General features: G+C 43.1%; 1 protein-coding gene across 1 annotated transcript in view; it reads right to left on the reverse strand.

Moving 5' to 3' along the window:
* LOC114668449 (metabotropic glutamate receptor 7) overlaps positions 1-22,479 on the reverse strand; it is a 507,860-nt gene that overhangs the window by 20,765 nt on the left and 464,616 nt on the right. Inside the window, exon 9 of the mRNA XM_051921002.1 lies at positions 174-420. Coding sequence (XP_051776962.1) covers positions 174-420 — 247 coding nt within the window. The remainder of the gene's footprint in view (positions 1-173; positions 421-22,479) is intronic.

The following is a 22,479-nucleotide window of genomic DNA, read 5'->3' on the forward strand; positions in this document are numbered from 1 at the left end:
GTCTGCCTTTGCATCATCCAGATGGGCGCTACACATTAGTAGGGATGGAGGTAGTCCCCCACTGTCTATGTAAAGCTCTCTGAGTGTTTAGAAAAGAGCTAAGTAAATATAGTTAATAATATAAAACTGTGTCAAAGGGTCTGGTGCTGGGTCATCACAACTGCCATACTTACTGTTGGGATCCACGTTTTCACAAAGTTCTGTTTTAGCTTCTCCGTTCGGTCGGTCGCTGGGTTTATGCGATAGTCGTGAGGACATTGTGGCAGCTGTAACTACTGCTTTGAAGCTCCTCTTTCTTTTTTGAACATTCAGTTCTGGATGGAAGATGATGATGTACACCTTTGGCATGTACAGCATCCCCAGGGCTACAGATGCACTTAAATTCATGGATATTGTGAGGGTGGTCGTCTGGATGTACATCTGGAAAAAACAAAGAGAAAACAAGGTTAGCACCCATGATAGATAGATAGATAGATAGATAGATAGATAGATAGATAGATAGATAGATAGATAGATAGATAGATAGATAGATAGATAGATAGATAGATAGATAGATAGAATGGATTGTGGTGTGATTCTACAACAAAGCACTTGGTATAGTCGGCAGGATTTGTACTGTAGATAGATGATGCTGCCGATAGATAGATAGATAGATAGATAGATAGATAGATAGATAGATAGATAGATAGATAGATAGATAGATAGATAGATAGATAGATAGATAGATGTGGAAGGCACTATTAAAGATAGATAAGTAGATAGATAAGTAGATAGATCGAATATGAAAGGCACTATAAAAGATGGATACATAAAACATGAAAGGCATTATGTAAGATAGATATGAAAGGTACTATATGATAGATAGATAGATAGATAGATAGATAGATAGATAGATAGATAGATAGATAGATAGATAGATAGATAGATAGATAGATAGATAGATAGATAGAATGGATTGTGGTGTGATTCTACAACAAATCACTTGGCATAGTCGGCAGGATTTGCACTGTGGATAGATGATGCTGCCAATAGATAGATAGATAGATAGATAGATAGATAGATAGATAGATAGATAGATAGATAGATAGATAGATAGATAGATAGATAATTAAATACATATGTGGATAAATAGTGTCATCCACCGAGAGAAATGCACATCTAATAATGGAGACAACAGTAGTTCCAGATGACTACAGGTCTGAGGGGCGGTGGGAAGCAGAAAGTTCAGAGGGCAGGGGTAGAAGCTGCTGCAGAACCTGCCAGCACTGATGTGGAAGTTGTGCGGCCTTCTTCCATGTAGAAGTGGGATGAAGAGCCAATGGGAAGTGTGGGAGGGGTCCTCCACCATGCTGTTGGCTTTGCAGACGCAGCACTTGATGAACACATCTTTGTTGGAGGGCTAGAGAAGTCCCAGTGATCTTTTCTGCTCGGTGGACTATCAGAGATCACAGCCACTGTTGTTCCCAGATGGTGTTGCAGCTGGTCAGATCTCCCTCGCTGGTGCCTCAGTAGAATGTGATGAGAATGGGGGGTATGGGTAAGCTTGCCACCAAAAGAAGTGGAGATGCTGCCAATAGATAGATAGATAGATAGATAGATAGATAGATAGATAGATAGATAGATAGATAGATAGATAGATAGATAGATAGATAGATAGATAGATAGAATGGATTGTGGTGTGATTCTACAACAAAGCACTTGGTATAGTCGGCAGGATTTGTACTATAGATAGATGATGCTGCCAATAGATAGATAGTGGCTCAGCAAGACTAACCCAGATCCAACAAATCTCAATACACAACCCAGAAATCAGAGTCCAAAAAGAGAAACAAGATCCACAAAAACCAGACGAAATCCAGAAGAAATGCAAATACTTAGAAACACCAAACAACACTCAGCGACAACCGGAGGGATTCCTTCTGATCCAGCAGAATAAAAAGATGTCGGGCACTCCCTCAGGTGTGATGTCATAGTGACACTGCCTCTTAGAGCTCCGCCCATGGAGCACAAGGGCTTTAAATAAATAAATTCATAAATCGGTAAATAAATGAATAAATATATATATTGTGGGTGCACAGGAGGAAGGATGGGCAGAAGGTTTCATACTCAGGCAGGAGGCCATGATGGAAGGACTGGAAGAATGGACTCACTAGGAGCAGGTCATTCCCTCACATGGCTGATTAGGACACCTGCAGGGTTACATGGGAAATGGAGTCTGGAAACGCAACCCTAATATGCACTCGCTTCCGAGTTCCAGTTAAAAGTCTAGCAGCTGCATTGTGAATGAGCTGTAGATGAAACAGAAGGGACTGGCTGAGCCCTCCATAAAGAGAATTGCAGTAATCAGGGCAGGATGAAATAAAAGCAAAAGCAAAGGAATGGCTTTAACTCTGCAAACAGTCTGAAATGTAAAAAAAAAAAAAAAAAAAAAACGTTTTTAACAGCGGAATTTGTCTGTTTGTCCAGTATATGACTGCTGTCCAAAATCACACCCTACGTGATGATGTCCAGCACTGTTGCAGGGAACAAGACTACTAGCGGTCATACCAGAAACTTCAGAAGGGCCAAAAAATCACAACCACAGTTCTGTTGTAGTTAAAATCCAGAACATTTAAGGACATTCAGCTCTTGATGAGCGAATATATAACTGTTGTGGAAGAATAATTTTAGGGTAACATACCATTCATCTTAATGAAATACCATAAAGGATTAATAAATGTTGGAAACAAGAGAAGGGTCAAGTGAACAAGTTGTGGGCATCTTTAACCTTCTTTGTTTTATTCCAGTATGGACATAACCTTAACTTTTTTTACTTTTCAGATACACACTGGTGCAACCTTTCACTAATATTCAGAAAGCCGCTTAATCCAATTCAGGCTTGAGAAGCCATCCAACAGTATTAAAGAGACTATAGTAGGTAAGAATAGCAGACGTGGCGTGCCCGCCATTAGGCCGCCAAGTTCAAGTATCTTGGTTCGCTCTTCTGCTCGGTTGGCGACACCCTTCCAGATGGTCAAATGTGGGCCAATGAAGCATGGTTGAAATGGAGTTGAATACCATGTGACCGCAAGATCCCAAAATACCTCACGTCAAAGATCTACAGATCAGTCATTCGATGGGTGGCCATGTACAGAGTCTCCACTAAGTACGAGCAAACATTTCACGTCATGTTTGGGTCCTTGGCCTCACCCGCTTCAACCGTGTCATGAACGAAGATGTCCGCAAGATAGCAAATGCAACGCTGATCAATGAGAAGATGCGCAGAGCATGACTTCGATGGTGTGATCACAAAGTCTGGAGTGACAGCAACTCAGTGGCCAAGACGGCCCAATGATTAACGGCTATATGGAAGACCAAAGAAACGCTGGCTTGGTCAAATCAAGTTGATGTTACCCTGAAGATGCCCTAGACCGCAACAAATGGTCAACTGAGGATGAGGAAAATGTGACGGAGCCTCAGGTCCAGCAAACTTGGATTTGATACTGCTGAGAGTGAAGCACAACTAGACTTTGTCATCCAAACCGCTGAAGAAACGGGACCCGATTCTATAATTTGAAAATGCTAGACAACACGCATTTGTGCCAATACAGGACACCATTAAAAGAAAATAATAATAATAAAACCTGACAATCCTGAGTAATTTAAAAGCCAACCTAACTTAATTAAGATTCTAATAAGGCAAGAAGTTCAGACAGAGGCCTCTAAGAAGACGTGCTAGTCGATGAAGACCCCCCAAGGACCGAACGTCCCCTTTCCCTGATCTAAGTGAAGCTCACCGTATCAGAGATGCTTTGCTCATTACGTGGCTTCTGGAAATCTTATTAAGGGCGGAGGTACTCAGCTGGTCCTTGGAGACGGACGGTGACTGCGGCTTCTTGGCCTTCTTTTCTCGCTTTATTGGATAATGAGCTCATTATCTTATCGGATGAGCTGATAATGAACTCTTCCCAATTCGGGGAATGGCCGCCGTCAGTACACGGAAGCAGCCGCCAATGCTGCTCTCTTGAAGTCTGGGACGCAGTCGGACCTCTTTAGTCCCAGACCCCTTTCACATTTTGCAACCTTGTGCTAAAATCATTTCAATTCTATTGTTTTCCTCATCAAACGACCCACAATGTCCCAGCCAGACAACACGAAAGCAGCATTTTACGATTTCTTTTTTCAAATTTAGTAAAAATGACATGGCATTCAGACCCTTTACTTGGCACTTTTTGGTTGAAGCCCCGGAGCTGAGCTATTAGGTAAAGGCCTGAGCTGGACGGAGTGGTCGGCCTCCTCTCATTGGCCAAATTTCTGATGTTCTTATGTGTCGGTTGGGCCCTGATTGGCCAGCGTGAGCCTGACAGAAGGCATTACATTTTGATTTTAAGGTAAGACGTTTCCCTTCCGGCTAATTTTCAATTTGTGTTTTCTGCTTATTTTTGATATCTTTTTACGCTTCAGGCAGCTCTTGTAAATTATTTTGTTTTCCCTTGCATTCCAATGGCAATTAAACAAATCCCTTTGGAAGGCAATGGAAAAAAAAACAAAAAAAGATGCATCGACGTGCCAGGCTTTTAGCATTACGTGTCAGTTATTGGTTCAGAATGGAGCCCAAGGAAGGAAAATAAAAAAGGTAATGGAAAATGTAATAGCCAGAGAGGGTCCCGTACTGCCTGTCACTTTCAGGCGCCACACGGATAGACTGGCTGTCCTGCTCTCAGCAGTCTATATAAATGAAAATGAGGAAACGCATGTGAACGTTCCAGAGACCCAAATGAGGTCTGTCTGCCGAATTCTCAAGCTGATGTGAGGGAGCGGGTGGTGCAGGAATCCAGCCTTGTGTGCCAGAGCTGTCACCGACTTGAAATGTTCTGGGGTGGTGGAGTATAAGGAGCCAAGACAGACGTCTCTCAGACGTCTTTTTAAAATTCATTCCTCTTTCTTAAACTCTTCTCCTCTTCTCATTTTATGTGATTGCATTTTTTTGTTTTATTTCAGCGAGTTGAAAAAGGCCAGTTATGGAAGGGAACTCGAGACGGCAAGATCAAAAATGTACTCAGCTGTTTTAAAGTGTCTTGCGCTGTAATAATGAAGCCTTCCATATCATCTGCTCTTCATCTGTTCCTGCCCTAACTGGGCACTTAAAACACTAGAATGCTGTTCATTGACTTCCATTCAGCATTTGAAACCATCAACCTGAAAAACACATATGGAAGCTGCATAGGCAACAGGATCCTGGACCCCTGGGAGTCCGCATCACAAACATCACCTCCAGCACCGTCATGCTGAGCACGCATGTCCCCCGGAGCTGCATACTCAGCCCACTTCTATTCACTCTGTTGGAATCACGACTCTCTGCTAAAGTCTGCTGACGATGCAACGGTGCAATCTGAAATGGAGATACGATAACTGGTAGACTGGTGCAAGTGTAAAAGGACAGGTCAGGTCAGGTGGGGGAGCATGTTACCGTGTGTTACCGCGCCCACCACACAACGAAATAACTTGGGATCCTGGTTGGCAATCCCCCCAGGTAGACACGTGGTCCAGTCCCACACTCTGGAAATGAACCTGTATCTGCTGCAGTCAGGTGTTAGGTGGGCATCCTCAACAATGAAGACCCTGTCAACTGGATCACCCTCAGGTAATCGCGCCACATGGCCGTAGTGCTGTAACTATCCACTTCCATAGCCAGGAAGGTGCAGCAGCAGCATCTCCACTTCTTTTGGTGGCAAGCTTACCCAAACCCCCCATTCTCATCACATTCTACTGATGCACCAGCGAGGGAGATCTGACCAGCTGCAACACCATCTGGGAACAACAGTGGCTGTGATCTCTGATAGTCCACCGAGCAGAAAAGATCACTGGGACTTCTCTAGCCCTCCAACAAAGACGTGTTCATCAAGTGCTGCGTCTGCAAAGCCAACAGCATGGTGGAGGACCCCTCCCACACTTCCCATTGGCTCTTCATCCCACTTCTACATGGAAGAAGGCCGCACAACTTCCACATCAGTGCTGGCAGGTTCTGCAGCAGCTTCTACCCCTGCCCTCTGAACTTTCTGCTTCCCACCGCCCCTCAGACCTGTAGTCATCTGGAACTACTGTTGTCTCCATTATTAGATGTGCATTTCTCTCGGTGGATGACACTATCTATCCACATATTTATTTAATTATCTATCTATCTATCTATCTATCTATCTATCTATCTATCTATCTATCTATCTATCTATCTATCTATCTATCTATCTATCTATCTATCTATCTATCTATCTATCTATCTATCTATCTATCTATCTATCTATCTATCTATCTATCTATCTATCTATCTATCTATCTGTGTCTCTTCAAAGGCCTGTTTCAAAGAGCACCATGTCTTGTCTACCACAGTGATATTGTATCTGAACATTCCTGGGATTAATTCAGCCTTCTACTTATGCATGCTATTTATGAAGATAATTATTTACACTCAATTATTTTTTCATTAAAATGCATCAAGAAGTGATGTCTCAGAAAAGGCCTAAATGAAGACAGTGGCGTGGGGTGGGATTGTTTTCCCCTTGACTCGCTCCTTTTCTTGCACATTATGTAAGCTGCGATCTGATGACTCGGCAGCTCAACACTGAACGCCGCGTTTGGCCCCCTGTCTCCTGGCAGACGCTGCAGAGGTGAGCTGCGTGCCTGAAATCCTCGACTTTAGGATTCTTTACACTTCACGTATCCTCAGGATTCAGGGCCAAGCTCTTGTTTATTTTATTCATGGATTTGATTGATTAGTGTCTCTGGGCAAAATCCTCATTTGGCGAGACTTGGCTTTATGTGATCAATTGAATGTCCGCTATGATAGCCAGCTAGCGCATATCCAAATCATTATTTTGCCACAAGCCGTTACGAGAGCTCACACAAGAGCCTGTTTCCGCGGTCTAATCCTCTGAGATGCAGCTCAGAAACGTACAAGGCGCATTATCTGAAGCCATCAGAGGTTTTCGAGTGTGCAGGCTTTTTCAAGTCTGCTCTTCCCTGACCTGTCTCTCCTCAAGGGGAGCTCTAATCCTCGGGTCCCTAGTCACAGCAGCATTCTGACATCGATTTAATGCTTTCAGGGACGGGTCCTCCTCGGCGACTCCATCTGTTTCGGCCATTTCAATTGCTCCTATTTTGTGCCAAAGTGAGCTGAATTATTTTACATGGTGAATTCAGAAAGAATTCAGAGCCCTTCACCTTCTGCAGACCTTAATGTGTTGTAGATCGAATTTGAAATAGATATATTTACATTTTTCCATCAATCTACACTCATAATCACGTGTCTTCAGAAAGGTTCAATCACAAAAAGAAAGGTTTGCAGATTTATTAAAAAATCAAAAACTGAAATCTCTCAATCCTAGAACTATATAGACCCTTTGCTGTGGCTCCCCCAAATTGTACTCAGCTCCATCCTGTTTGCTGTAATTCTTCTTGAGATGTTTCTAGAACATGACTGGAGTCCACCTGTGGCCAAATTAATTGATTTGACATCCTTCAGAGAGGCACACATGCACCTGTGTAACAGAAGGTCTCACATGTCACACTGCATGTTAGGACAAAAAACCAAACCACGCAGTCCAGGGAACTCTCTGTAGACCAATCATACTGTTGTGGGGCACAGATCTGGTGAACCATTTTAAAAGTATTGTCTAATCCCAGGAGCACAGTGGACTCAAGAAATATGAAATGAAATGGAAGACATTTGGAACCACCAGGACACTTGCTAGAATTGGCCATCTGGCCAAACTGAGGAACCAGGCAACAAGTGCATTGGTAATGGAGGTGACCAAGAAACCAAGGGCCACACTATTAGAGCTTCAGAAGTCCTTTGCTAAGTTGGAAGAATCATCTCAGCAGCACTCCATCAATCAGATATTTGTGGTGGAGTGGCTAGATGGAAGCCACTCTTGAGTAAAAGGCATTTGATAGCCCACTTGGACTCTGAGAGCAGGAGGACAGAAGATCCCCTGGTCTGATGAAATAAAAACTTGGACGTGGGTATCAGTGTGCCCTGGGAATCAAGTTACCTGCACTATCCTTTAACATTTCCGAAATGATTTACCGCTCTGATGTTGATCTTCCTGATTATAAAATAGGTCACTACGATAGCAAATGACGAGAAGAATTCCTAATTCATTGCAGAAGTATGGTACTGGAGGATTCCTCTAGAGGGCTTCTGTCTCTTGTACAATTCGACTCAAAAACAAATCAGCACATTGTCATCTGGTCATTTGGTATTTTTCCATCCTGCTGTTTTAGCTCTAGACTGTCCTCAAGAAACTGTGACACACAGACAGACACACACCCAGCATCGGTATCAGGGGACCCTAAAACGTCGAGATCCATCGAAAACCAGAGATCGAAATTCTTTTGACAAATCTAAAGGCTTTTGCTGCTCGCCCATAGACGATAGATTAGGGTGGGGAAGGGTGCAAAGCAAAAATGGAACTTCTTTGAGCAGAACTCCAAACAGTATGTCTGTCAAAGACCAGGACACTGCCCGCCACCTGCCTAATGCCATTCCTATGGCGAAACATGGTGGTGGCAGCAGCATGCTATGGGGGTGCTTCGCAGTGGTAGGCACAGGAAGGTTGGTAAGGATGAATGCAGCCAAATACAATGAGGTCCCTGAAGAAGACCTGCTCCAGAGTTCACACCACCACAGAGATGGGTGACGGTTCACCTTTCAACAGGACAGTGACCTGAAGCCTACTGCCAAAACAACTCTTGAGTGACTTCATGACAAGACTCTGAGTGTCCCTGAGTGGCGCAAAGTTAAACCCCAAACAACGTGTGTGGAGGGGCCTGAAGATGGCAGCTTACAGACTCTTCCCGTCCAGTCTAACGGAGCTTCAGGAAGAATCGCCAGGAAGAATGGGATAAACTGTGCAGATCCAGGCATGGAACGCTTGTAGAGACTTACCCAGGAAGACTCAAAGATGGAGTTTCCACCAATGGGGCTTATACATAATACTAGGTAGCACTTTAAGTTTAAGAACCACAAAAAACGCATCATTTACTCAGGTACTGTTATTTTTCTTGGATTTATTAAAAGCATGTAATATTCCATACAATCAAGTCAAACTTAGCAAAACTAAATTCAATTTAACCCTCATCCATGACAAAGAGAGGAAGGCCAACAGCCCGAGTAAAACTTTAAGAGTAGAAAGGAGAGAAGAGAATTCTTCTCCCCAATATAAAAGCTTATTCAAAAATGTATTGATTTTGTCCTACCAGGTTTTAAAAAAGATCAAACAGATCATCTAAGTGTGAATTTTACTTTTTATAATTTCAAAGAGTATATAACATCAGTTACCCACTGACTTAACAGAGCTTGGCTAGGATTCTTCCAGTTGAGCATAATAAGTCTAGATGGTAATAGTGAAGTAAAGGCCATTACAGTTTGTTTGTCCTTCTTCACTTTAAGCTCCTCTGTGAGCCCACCAAACACAGTTGTTAGTGGATTAGGAAGGGATTGTGACCCCAAGGCAGTCTGATAGACATTTAAAGATTTTGGTCCAAAATGAGGTTAATTTGGTGCAGGCCCAGAACTTGTGGCCCAGTGAGGCTGGAGCTCGATTGAAACGTTCGCAGGTCGGCTCTCGCCCTGGAAACATTTTGGAGAATTTGAAACAAGACAGATGTGCTCGATAAAAGATTTTAAGTTTCATAATTGAAAGCTTTGTGCATATGGAGCTCGAGTGAATTCTGTGTGTGGGTGCCTTCCACTCCGTTTCTGAAATGTTGATCCTTTTCCCACTGTGCTCTGGGATCTTTAAAAGGAAGGGAATTTAAAATGGTTTTATACATTACAAGAAACGCTGTCTGGGTGCCCAAGGCTGATCAATATCTATTCTGGAATAGACATAGGTGGGAGGTGTGGAAAACTGGGCAGATATCATTTAGTAAAAGTTTCTGAATTTGGAGAAAGTGGAAAAATTCTGTTGATGGGAAATTAAATTAGGAGTGTATTTGTTCATAGGATTCAAAGACATTATTTATATACACATCTCTAAATGATTAGATCCCATACGTTAAAAACTGTGTAAGTTCGAGAAGGTGGAAGAAGGTGGTCATCATGTAGAGGTGCCACAGGTAAAACTTCTTTAACTTGAAGTGCTTTCTACATTGGTTCCATATTCTGATTTAATGACGCACAATTGGGTTGTTATTCTATTGACGCTATCTTTACTGGGGCACAAAGCAAGGAATATAATGAAGTGCTGCAGGATTTCACTTCTATTGCAGACCAAGTCTGTGTGCGTTCATCGATTTCTGTCAATGTCCAGGTTTTTATAGCTTGTATGTTTGCTGCCCAGTAATAAAATTGAAAATTAGGTAGTGCCATGCCACCTTCTGATTTAGGTCATTGTAGGGTCGCCCTTTGGATACGTGGATATTTCAGGTTCCAAATAAATGAGGTTATGATTGAATCTGATTTCTTATCTATTAATGGTTATGGGGATGTTTAGAAATAGGAACAAAAGCTTAGGGAGGATATTCATCGTGATTGTGTTAATTCTTCCTGCTAAAGTAAGATGGAGGGAGGACCATCTACAGTCATATGAAAAATTTTGGGACCCCCTCCCAGCCTGCATAATAATTGACTCTCCTTTCAACAGTAAAGATAACAGTGGTATGTCTTTTATTTCCTAAGAACATCTGAGTACTGCAGTGTTTTCCGAACAAAGATTTTTAGTGAAGCAGTATTTAGTTGTATGAAATTAAATCAAATGTGAAAAACTGGCTGTGCACAAATGTGGGTCCCCTTGTCATTGTGCTGATTTGAATGCCTGTCACTGCTCAATGCTGATTACTTGCAACACCAAATTGGTTGATGAGCTCGTTAAGCCTTCATAGACAGGTGTGTCCATCATGAGATATAAAGGTATTTAAGGTGGTCAATTGCAAGTTGTGCTTCCTTCCCTTTGACTCTCCTCTGAAGAGTGACAGCATGGGATCCTCAAAGCAACTCTCCAAAGATCTGAAAACAAAGATTGTTGAGTCTCCTGGTTTAGGGGAAGTCTACAAAAAGCCATCTCAGAGGTCTAAACTGTCAGTTTCAACTGTAAGGAATGGAATCAGGAAATGGAAGGCCACAGGCACAGTTGCTGTTAAACCCAGCAGGTCTGGCAGGCCAAGAAATATCCAGGAGCAGCATATGAGCAGGATTGTGAGAATGGTGACAGACAACCCACAGATCACCTCCAAAGACCTGCAAGAACATCTCGCTGCAGATGGTGTATCTGTACATCGTTCTACAATTCAGCACAATTTGCACAAAGAACATCTGTATGGCAGGGTGATGAGAAAGAAGCCCTTTCTGCACTCACAACACAAACAGAGTCGCTTGTTGTATGCCAATGCTCATTTAGACAAGCCAGATTCATTTGGGAACAAAGTGCTTTGGACTGATGAGACAAAAATTGAGTTATTTGGTCAGAACACCGCAGAAGAAGAACACCGCATTCCAAGAAAAACACCTGCTACCTACTGTCAAATTTGGTGGAGTTTCCATCATGCTGTGGGGCTGTGTGGCTAGTTCAGGGACTGGGGCCCTTGTTAAAGTCGAGGGTCGGATGAATTCAACCCAATAGCAACAAATTCTTCAGGATAATGTTCAAGCATCAGTCACAAAGTTGAAGTTACGCAGGGGTTGGATATTCCTACAAGACAATGACCCAAAACACAGTTGGAAATCTACAAAGGCATTCATGCAGAGGGAGAAGTACAATGTTCTGGAATGGCCGTCACAGTCTCCTGACTTGAATATCATCGAAAATCTATGGGATGATTTGAAGCAGGCTGTCCATCAAATTGAACTGAACTGGAGAGATTTTGTATGAAGAATGGTCAACAATACCTCCATCCAGAATCAGACACTCATCAGAGGCTATAGGAGGACAGCGTCTAGAGGCTGTTAGATTTGAAAAGGAGGCTCAACTAAGTACTGATGTCATATCTCTGTTGGGGTGCCCACATTTATGCACCTGTCTAATTTTGTGATGATGCATATTGCATATTTTCTGTTAATCCAATAAACTTAATGTCACTGCTGAAATCCTACTGTTTCCATAAGGCATGTCAGATATTCAAAGGAAGTTGCTACTTTGAAAACTCAGCCAATGAGAAACAAAAATCCAAAGAATTAAGAGGGGTTCCCAAACTTTTTCATATAACTGTATGCACATACTTATGCACTGTTATGTAACAATACCTTCACAAAGGCTTCTTTTGGTCATATAAAACAGTAGTAGACCAGATATTCATGTCTGTGCAGTGTGGAGCATTGACCTGTGATAAAATAACTTGTTAATATGATGGACTTTATACTAAATATGGAATATCAAGAGAAACATGTCTCAGATACACCACCTCAGACCACTCCAAAGTGACATTTTTGTCAGTAGCTCACATTGCACATATAAATAAACACATCACTACAGCTTTGTAAATGTTATGAAGACCTGCTAAGGTCTTCTTACTTAATATTAAAATGTAATAGATACATTTTTGCAGTACCGAAACTAAAGTGTTACCAAGTAGGGCCTGAAGACTTCTAGGAAGGAGAGATTTCAGTTTTCCATTTTAAATACATTTGCAAACCTTTCTGAAAACAGGTTTTCACTTTGTCATTATTGGGTGTAGATGGATGGGCAAGAATGGCCAACATGTCCATTGAAAACTCAATCCACAACACAACAACGGGAAGGGGGTGTGAATGCTTTCTAAATCCAACGTGCATTCAGATGAAGAAATAGGAAACTGCTGGTCTTATTTCACAAATGTGTCTCTGTTAAGTAGACCCCCCCATTACTATACATGCATTAAAATGTCAGAAAGTGGCACAGTGGTCACTACCCCTGCCTCACGGGTTCAAGTCACGGCTCTCGGTCACCACAGATCTGGACTTTACATGTTCTCCCTGTGTCTGTGTGGCTTGTCTCTGGTGAAACCCCAAAGAGATGAAGGTGTTTTCTTTCATGGGTGGGCGAGCCTCGTAATGGACTGGCACCACACACAGGGGCTCCCAGCTCCTGGCAGGAATAGACAGCAGCCTCCCTACCCAGCAACCCTCAACCTGATAGAAAACGGAAGGGCAAACAAAAGAAACAAACCTTGTGTGTGTTTCATTAAAGACACATCAGGCTCACTTGACATTAGCAGAGATCATGGAATTAAGAGCGTGTCAAATGAAATTAAATTGCATATGAACTTTACAAGGGCAAGAGGAAATCTTCAAAATTAATGTGCTGCAAAGGTCACCACGTTTACGGCACTTTATTTTTAATATTGTTTACTTGGGTAAATTTTAAAGATACAAAATGAATTTGCACTGACATGCTACACGGGTCACGCACAGACGGAGTAGTGGAGGCGGGCGAGAAAATAAGAATACGGGGGACACGGGATGGCCAAGGACAACAAAAGTCAGTGTGTGACATTGTATAGACACGCACTTTATGAAATGCTTCACTTTGTTAGAATTCATTCGCTCTTTTATTTTTCCATACCTGCTTATTCAATTCATAATCATAGGAGGCAGGAAAGGCTGGGGAGATACTGGCCAGCTGTGAACTGAACGGCTAAGTCCGTGCTGCACGAGTCCCTTGCTGAGGCAGCTGAACCAAGCTGCTGTTGTAAGGTCATTGGTGCCAAGTGCAGTGGCAGTCCCAGAACCCGGTGGTGGATGCCAGCGGTAAAGGGAGCCATCAGGCAGAGGAAAGAGGAGGAGGCCTTCCTAGCTTGGTTATGGCAGCGCACGGACACCAACTTACAGAGTTACTCAGCCCACCTAAAGCCACCAGAACATACATGGGAGTGCTTAACTGTATCTGTGAGGTGACTTGATTCTCCAAGAAAAGGTGCCATATAATGCCACCTTACTGGGTCACTCAAACAACTGATACCCACATTTTATATACTTTAATACTTATTGTATCTGTAAAGTGCTCAATGACGTTGGTCTCCAAGAAAAGGAGCTATATAAAACCACAGCTTATGTCGTTAAGTCTCCACCACCTTAGTGAGTTACTTAGTCCACCTACAGCTCACCAGAACATACATGGGAGTGCTTAGCTGTATCTGTGAGGTGACTTGATTCTCCAAGTAAAGGTGCCGTATAAAGTCACAACTCAGCCCACCTTGCTGGGTCACTCAAACAACTAATACCCACATTTTACATACTCTGTAGATCAAATACGTATTATATCTGTAAAGTGCTCAAGATAGCTGTGAATACTTATGGACATGGGATTTCTCAGTGTTTTTATTTTTAATAAATTTGCAAAAACCTCAAGTAAACTTTTTTCACGTTGTCATTATGGGGTGTTGTGTGTAGAATTCTGAGGAAAAAAAAGAATTTAATCCATTTTGGAATAAGGCTGTAACATAACAAAATGTGGAAAAAGTGATGCGCTGGGAATACTTTCCGGATGCACTGTATATATATATATATATATATATATATATATATATATACAGTATATAGTGATGGACGGTTGGCAGCTCAACCCGTCCGACACATCCAGGACGCTAGAGGGAAACACAGGGATTTTTATTCCCCATATAGCCCGGAAGTACTCCTTGGTCATGGGAACAGAAGAGCAGAAGTACTTCCGGGCTGAAGAAAAATGTAATTCTCCCAGAATTGCTAATTAATCACTTGGACAGAAGGACAAGAGCACTTCCGGGTCAAGGACTATATAAAGGACTATGGGAGACCAGCAGGGAGCCGGAGTTGGGAGGGAGTGTGACAGAGCTGCTGGGAGGAGAGGAGGAATATTATTGTATTATTGATTATTAATTTGTTTTTTGTGGTGGTGGAGGTGCTTGAAAAGCACATTATACCAAGAAGAAAAGAAATTAAAATATTCCTGGTGTTTTTACTTGGTGTCCTGGACGTTTGTCTGTGGGGTTTGAGGAGCGACAGTGCCCTCTAGTGTCACAATATATATATATATATATATATATATATATATATATATATATATATATATATATACATACATATATATATATATATATATATATATATATATATATATATATATATATATATATATATACATACATATATATATGTATATTTTGTGGCGGACGGCTGGGTCCCATGACCAGCTGGGACACCCCTTCAACATAGGTTCCAAGGGAACAACCATGGGCTTCCCAATACCTTCCCCGGGTGACTCTTGGTGACAGCCTCCCTGGCTGATGTTGGTGCCTCAGTTTCCCGCAGGGCTCCATGGGAGATGGAGTTCTCCACAACCCTGTTGGGATCTGGGGTGGCTGCCAGGGGGCGCTGCATGGGTCTTCAGCCCCACTGGGAAGTGCAACTGGAAACAGGTGATGACGCACCTGGAGCACTTCTGGATTAACTATAAAAGGGGCCAGCAGTCGGGAGGAGGAGGATGAAGCTTGATGGGAGGAGTGGTGGGGCCAGAGAGGAGTGTGTTTTTGTGCTTGTGCTATTTTGGACTGTGTTGTAGCCTGTGGGGTTCACGGGGAAGACGTGCCCCACAGGTGAAGAAAATAAAAGTCTTTGTGTTTTACACGTGCTTCTGTGTGAGTCTGTGCCGGGTTGGGCACAATATAGCGCCTTATTACTATATATATATATATATATATATATATATATATATATATATATATGTATATATAGTGCCAGACGGCTGGGGACCCTACCCAGCCGGGGTGCCTGGATGGTCCACGAGAGGGACAATACCTCCCCTGGGCCACGAGAGGGCAGCCGCCCAGGTCTACTTGGGGGCCACTGGAACGGATCTGAGAAGCTCATCCCTATGGGAGGACGTGGCCACTGCCAGGGGGCGCCCGGACGGTTATGGAACCCTGCATGGCAGCACTTCTGCCACACCAGGAAGTGCTGCCGGAACAAATCCCATGGGCACCCGGAGTGCTTCCGGATGCTCTCCTAAGACTTCCGCCAGGGCATGTCGTCAGACAGAGCACCTGGAGCCCATCCGGGTCATTATAAAAGGGGTCGCCTCTCTCCAGTAGATGAGCCGGAGTTGGGAGGAAGGAGACGGAGCTTGAGAGGAGGGGAGTGGAGGTCCAAGGAAGAGAAAGAGAAAGAGAAAGAGAGAGAGAGAGAGAAAGAACAGTTGTTGGGATAAGGCATTGTGGTGCGTAACGAAATAAAGGAGTGTGCTTTTGGACATTCTGGTGTCTGTCTGTCTGTGTCCAGGGGCTGGCTTTCCACAATGCCTATATATATATTGATCAAGTTATTATTATATTGGTAAAGTGCGTAAGGATGTTGGTCTCCAAGAAAAGGAGCTATATGAAATCACAGCTTATGTTGTTCAGCCTCCCAACTCCCATCTTGGCAAGTCAATTAGCCCACCTTTGGCTCACCAGCATTTACATGAGAATGCTTACTGTTTCTGTCAGGTGCCTCAGGACCTTATTCTCCAAGTAAAGGTGCTATTTAATGTCACTACTCAGACTACTCAGGTTCCGTTACCTTACTGGGTCCCTCAAACAACTCATACCCACATTTTAATTACTATATATATCAAATATTTATTATATGCTGTAAAATGCTGAAGAAGGTTGGTCTCCAAGAAAAAGTGCTTCATGAAACCCCAGCTTATGTCGTTCAGCCCCCACTCAGCCCACCCATGCCCTACCAGGCTACACATGGGAGTGCTTAACTGTATCTGTGAGGTGTCTCAGCACCTTATTCTCCAGAGGAAGCCATTCCATAAATCAACGGGTGGTCTGGCTCAGTCCTCACCCCCGTACAAGTCCTGTACCTGTAAGTATTTTATTAATTCATCGGTGGCTACATTTTCATTCCTAAGCACAAAGCCCATTGTGAGCCAAAGCCTAAAGGCTCGAAGGCCCCACGTCGAGCGTCAAGCACATTGACATCACGGCAGAATGAGCCTGACAACAGGAAAAAGCAGCCGCGGCAGCGATGAATTGTGACTCCAACAAAAGCTCGTGGAACAATAGATTCAAAAATAGCTTGAAGCCTAAAAAGTAATATACATAACGGCGGTCTGTGGGAATAACTCCGACGTAAGCAGCTCTGGTCACCGTTATTAATTGGTTTCATTTATTCCCATAGAGATCCGTCATTTGCATTGTTTTCACCTTTGCAGTCCGCCGCTCTGGCAGCCCAGTTTCATTTTTAGTTTGCGTCTTAAGTGATTTTAGAAGTGAGATGTGCCATGAAAAGCATGTTTAAAATGCAGTTTTTAATTGAAATAACTTTGTGGTTGAGAAGAAAATGGCAGACTTCGATTGTTCTGCATATGCTCTGTGGCTGAAGTGCATCAGCAAAAAACAGGAATTTAACTCGTGGAGGAGCAGCAGAAACAAAAAAAAGAAGAAGAAGAAGAGGGCATATCAAGCTCGTCGAGTCATCCGTCCTTTTTTGAAAGCTCACTTTCTCCGTTAGAGTAACGTTGGCGCTGTGGTTAGCTGCTCTATGGATGACCTTTTAGGCAGAGCCTAATTAATTAAATGCCTTTTTAATTTTCCCTTTTGCATTCGTAAAAATTACCTCTCACTTCATCCATCCATTCATCCATTATCCATCTCGCTATTTCCTAACTACAGGGTCACAGGGGTCTGCTGGAGCCAATCCCAGCCAACACAGGGCGCAAGGCAGGAAATAAAGCCCGGGCAGGGCGCCAGACCACCGCAGACCTCTCCCTTCTGTTTTTTTGTTTTGGGTCGGCACCTCCTGACTCACCGGTATCAGAAAATCCCAGCAAATGTACTGCCGTTTGACTTATCATGTTGTCTAGTTATGAAAGATGTCAAGATTTCAGGGGCTTCCCCCTATATTTGGCCACCTTGATGCCAAAAAAAAAAACCTCATTTGTCGGCCATTTTTGGATCACATTTTGGGCAGGAAAACACACCCTTATGATAAAGAGCAAGCCAATTGGCGCCTTCAGCAGAAATGTTATTAGAAGGACTTGAACTTGTGTGGGCCACTACAATTAACCCCAACCCCAGGGGTTCCCCCTCTAATGGGACACAAGGTGTCAAATTTGCTCCTTTTCACAAAACTGGTAAAATAGGCCTGCGGTGGGCTGGCGTCCTACCCAGGGGTTTGTTCCTGCCTTGCGCCCTGTGTTGGCTGGGATTGGCTCCAGCAGACCCCTGTGACACTGTGTTAGGATTTAGCGGGTTGGACAATGACTGACTGACTGACTGACTAAAATAGGCACATGGAGTGCTGTTTCATGCCATTTTGAGGTTGCCGATCACACATATGATCATATTTTTGATATTGATTCTTCACTGGTGGTCCTAGCCCTCTAAGAGCCTAAAATGACAAATTTCAATCCAAAGTGTGTGGGGTATCGATTCTGACTATTTCAAAGTCAATGGTTATGAATATGATGTTATTTTTAATTTTTGATCCTTTACTAGGGGTCTAGTCCCCTATGAACCTTCACCAGAGGGTGACAAATGTCTATTATTAGACTTTACACGGAAGCACACATTTTAATACTTCAAATATCTGGCACAACTCTTCTTATTTATTATGTAATTCTACCTCATGAAGTAAATCACTACACCCCGAATTAGGGGGGCTTATGCTAATTCAGACTTTTTCGGCATTTGTTACACTCCCTCGCTCTATGCAGACATATGTTTGCAATTCTTGTTTTCTATTTTTTTTCATCTGGGAGCTTATCATGTGTATATTTGCCATGTAACGATACATGGAGACTCAAAGACACAAACACGGAGGCAAATTCCTTCTATGTGTGCCCACTTGGCCAGTAAACGTGATTCTGAAACTGAACGTTTGAAGCCAAAACCCATTTTAGGCCCATGTAGGCCAAAGCCAGCCAGTAGAGTATTAGGGTCAAGCTGCCTTAGGTGAGGCCTTTCTGGATAGGTTAGAGAGGGGCCCTGGCCTCTTTTATGGGTCTTTTTGTTATGTATTAATCTGTGTTTATGTGTTCTATTGTTGTTTTGCTGTTCCTGAATGATCATTTTTCATATTCTAATATATTTTCTGTGATGTCTGTAATTATATACTTCTTCTTCTTTCAGCTGCTCCTGTTAGGGGTTGCCACAGTGGATCATCTTCTTCCATATCTTTCTGTCCTCTGCATCTTGCTCTGTTACACCCATCACCTCCATGACCTCTCTCACCACATCCATAAACCTTCACTTAGACCTTCCTCTTCTCCTCTTGCCTCACAGCTCTATCTTTAGCATCCTTCTCCCAATATACCCAGCATCTCTCCTCTGCACATGTCCAAACCAATGCAATCTCACCTCTCTGACTTTGTCTCCCAACTTGAGCTGACCCTCTAATGTCCTCATTTCTAATCCTAGCCATCCTTGTCACACCCAGTGCAACTCGTAGCATCTTTAATTCTGCCACCTCCAGCTCTGTCTCCTGTGCCACCATCTCCAGCTCATATAACATAGCTGGTCTCACTACCATCCTGTAGACCTTCCCTTTCACTCTTGCTGATACCTGTTCATCACAAATCACTCCTTACACTCTTCTCCACCCATTCCACCCTGCCTGCACTCTTTTTCACTTCTCTTCCACAATCCCCATTACTCTGTACTGTTGATCCCAAGTATTTAAACTCATCCACCTTCATCATCTCTACTCCCCTCATCCTCACCATTCCACTGACCTCCCTCTCATTCACACACATGTATTCTGTCGTGGTGGTCCTACTGACCTTCATTCCTCTCCTCTCTAGAGCATATCTCCATATCTCCAGGGTCTCCTCAACCTGCTCTCTACTATCGCTACAGATCACAATGTCATCAGTAAATATCACAGTCCACGGGGACTCCTGTCTAATCTCGTCTGTCAGCCTGTCCATCACCATTGCAAATAAGAAAGGGCTCAGAGCCGATCCCTGATGTAATCCCACCTCCGTCACTCCTACCTCAGATCTTACCACAGTCACACTTCCCTCGTACATATCCTGTACAACTCTTACGTACTTCTCTGCCACTCCCGACTTCCTCATACAATACCACAACTCCTCTCTGTTTCTCTAAATAACTTGATATTACAGTGTGGGGCCACCCTGACATCATCAATCCTGAGATATTTAGCCAGAGCAGAGCAGGTTCAGGAGCAGGAGAACATTCAGTTTGTGCAGGAGTTATTATTACTATTATCTATTTTGCTTCTGTTCCTATTCTTGTCTTCTGGATTATGGATTAGGACTTGCTTGCATAGGATTGCCTTTCAGTCAATTAATCTTTTTGCCTATTTCTGATCTTTTGAGCATTTTGTTTGTATTCTTCTATTTTTTTCTATTAGATACTTCATTTAGAAAGATTCTCCGGGTTGCCATTTTGTACACAAGCCAGGGGTTTATGGTCATCCTTTCTCTTGTGGATCCTGTACTATATTTTGGGACATTTCTTGTTATTTTGCCAGCTTGCCTTGTTTGGGGTCTGACAAGTTTGAGTCCTGCGGTTAGTTAGCACTTTAGAGTCTAACTGGACATGGGGGGAGTCTTCTTGGGCAGGCTGTTTAGGTTCTGGCCCTGCTTTTGTGGTCCTTTTAGGAGGCTTCACACTCATTTTGCTCTGTTTTGAAATCCTAAACAATTTTAAGGGTCTCACACCCTTTTGCCATTTAGATTGCACTGAATTATGACACTCACTTAACCCTGCTCAGGGTTATTGGGGGTTGGTGGGTGGGCTGGAGCCTATCCATGTAGGACAAGGCCGTACTGGCCATGTCCAACGCAGGGTCCACCGATGCACACACTGACAGTGGGGTCAATTTAGAGTTGCCATCTAACTTGCACATCTCTGTGGGAGGAAAAACAGTATAGCATAGCAAGAAATATGAGCCCACCAAGGACAACTTGCAGAGTTATTGTTTAAGAGGTGATTGGTTTGGTAGGTGGTGTACTTTACAAATAGACAGAGACAAAGGAGAAGGCAAACTGCAGCCCCTGTGCTACACTGTCCCCACTTTATGGTTTCAAGCTGTTCTGGTGACAAGTGACATTTAGGTGGACATGCCTAACCAAGTGGCCAGTCGCTAATTTAAATGTCCAGGACACAGCACAGTTTGTCAAGTTAGACCCCCCAATTATTATGGATGATGAGTAAGCCTCAGGTGGAACAGAAAGAGTTTACCGTGTTTTGTTGTGCCTCTGACTAAATGACAAGTCAGCTCTTCGGCTTATTTCTCCAACGCTCACTTGGTTGTGTAGATGGCTGTGCCAGTACCGATGGGCATCTCTGGGAGTATCAGTCGAACGCGTGTGTGTTTATTCAGCTCCAGAGAACACACGTGTTGTAGACGGGCTGCCAGTCATCATTTTCTCCAGGTGCATTCCATTAAACACTAATCCCTCCCATTATCCCTTTGGCAGAGTCCATGTTTTCAGCTAATTGACTAAATGACATCAGCCATTCAATTCCTGTTACTGCTAATGCATCATAATTAGAATCCATTGAAACCAATATGACAGTCGCTCCAAGACATGCTGAAATCAAACCTTCGGAACAAGCAGAGCAGCTCTTTTCTGTTTCAGTAAGGCTCGCCTATTCAAGCAGGGTGGGTTTTTGTTTTTTTTCGGCCACTTCAAAAGAAGTCAAATGAAGAAGAATATTGAAGTTGGATGAGCTATTGATCAGCCAAGCTTACACACTATAATCAGGCTGTGGTTCAAAATAACCGAGGGGTCTTTCAATAGCTGGCTTTAAGTGGCAGATGCTCCAAACATCCAGGAATCCGGGTCTGCGTAATTGTTTACGTATTTGAAGTCATGGCAACCACCCAAGGAGGGGTGTGGCTCAAGAGCAGCTAGCGAAAGCACCCCAGGGATTGGTTGGCCCCAGCAGCCGTCCTCAGTAGACCACCACCGTGGGTCAAGAGTCTTTGTGTAGTTATCGAAAGAATGGTGTACAGCAGGGGGTAGAATGGACGAGACCACCCAGCATTCCTCAAATTGGCAAAGTGGCATCTGCTATGGAGATTAGTGGTTAGGGCTGGCAATCCAGGGAACGGTCCTTGGTGCTTAAGTATTTGGACAAGCTACAACGCATGTCAACCTGTGACCATTTTCTCTTTTTCTGCATAAAAATGATTGAAAATGTGATCAGATTTTTCGTTAAATCTCACAACTTGAATTAAACGTTTTGGATGGAATATTTAGACTTTTTCAAGTCATGTCTTTTGATCACATAGATATCCTGAGAGTTAAAGCACACTTAATGATTCATCGTTGGTAGAGGGACTCGATATTTAAAAGTCCTCTCCTGCTCATCTCTATTGGTAGATATAACCTTTATCATTATTTTTTATTGTTATTATTATTATTATTATATAGTAGCGGTAGTAGTAATATTTTTTTCTCAGTTTCTGCTGCTTGTTTTTTATTTAGGAGCCCACCAGGCTCCTTAGATCTTACTGACCAATGGTCACGGCCGTTCAGAGGAAGGTGTTCTTCTGCACCTGGTCAACACTTGCGTTATCTGCCAATTCTT

This window comes from Erpetoichthys calabaricus, chromosome 18 (genome assembly GCF_900747795.2).
Source record: "Erpetoichthys calabaricus chromosome 18, fErpCal1.3, whole genome shotgun sequence".
Lineage (NCBI taxonomy): Eukaryota > Metazoa > Chordata > Cladistia > Polypteriformes > Polypteridae > Erpetoichthys > Erpetoichthys calabaricus.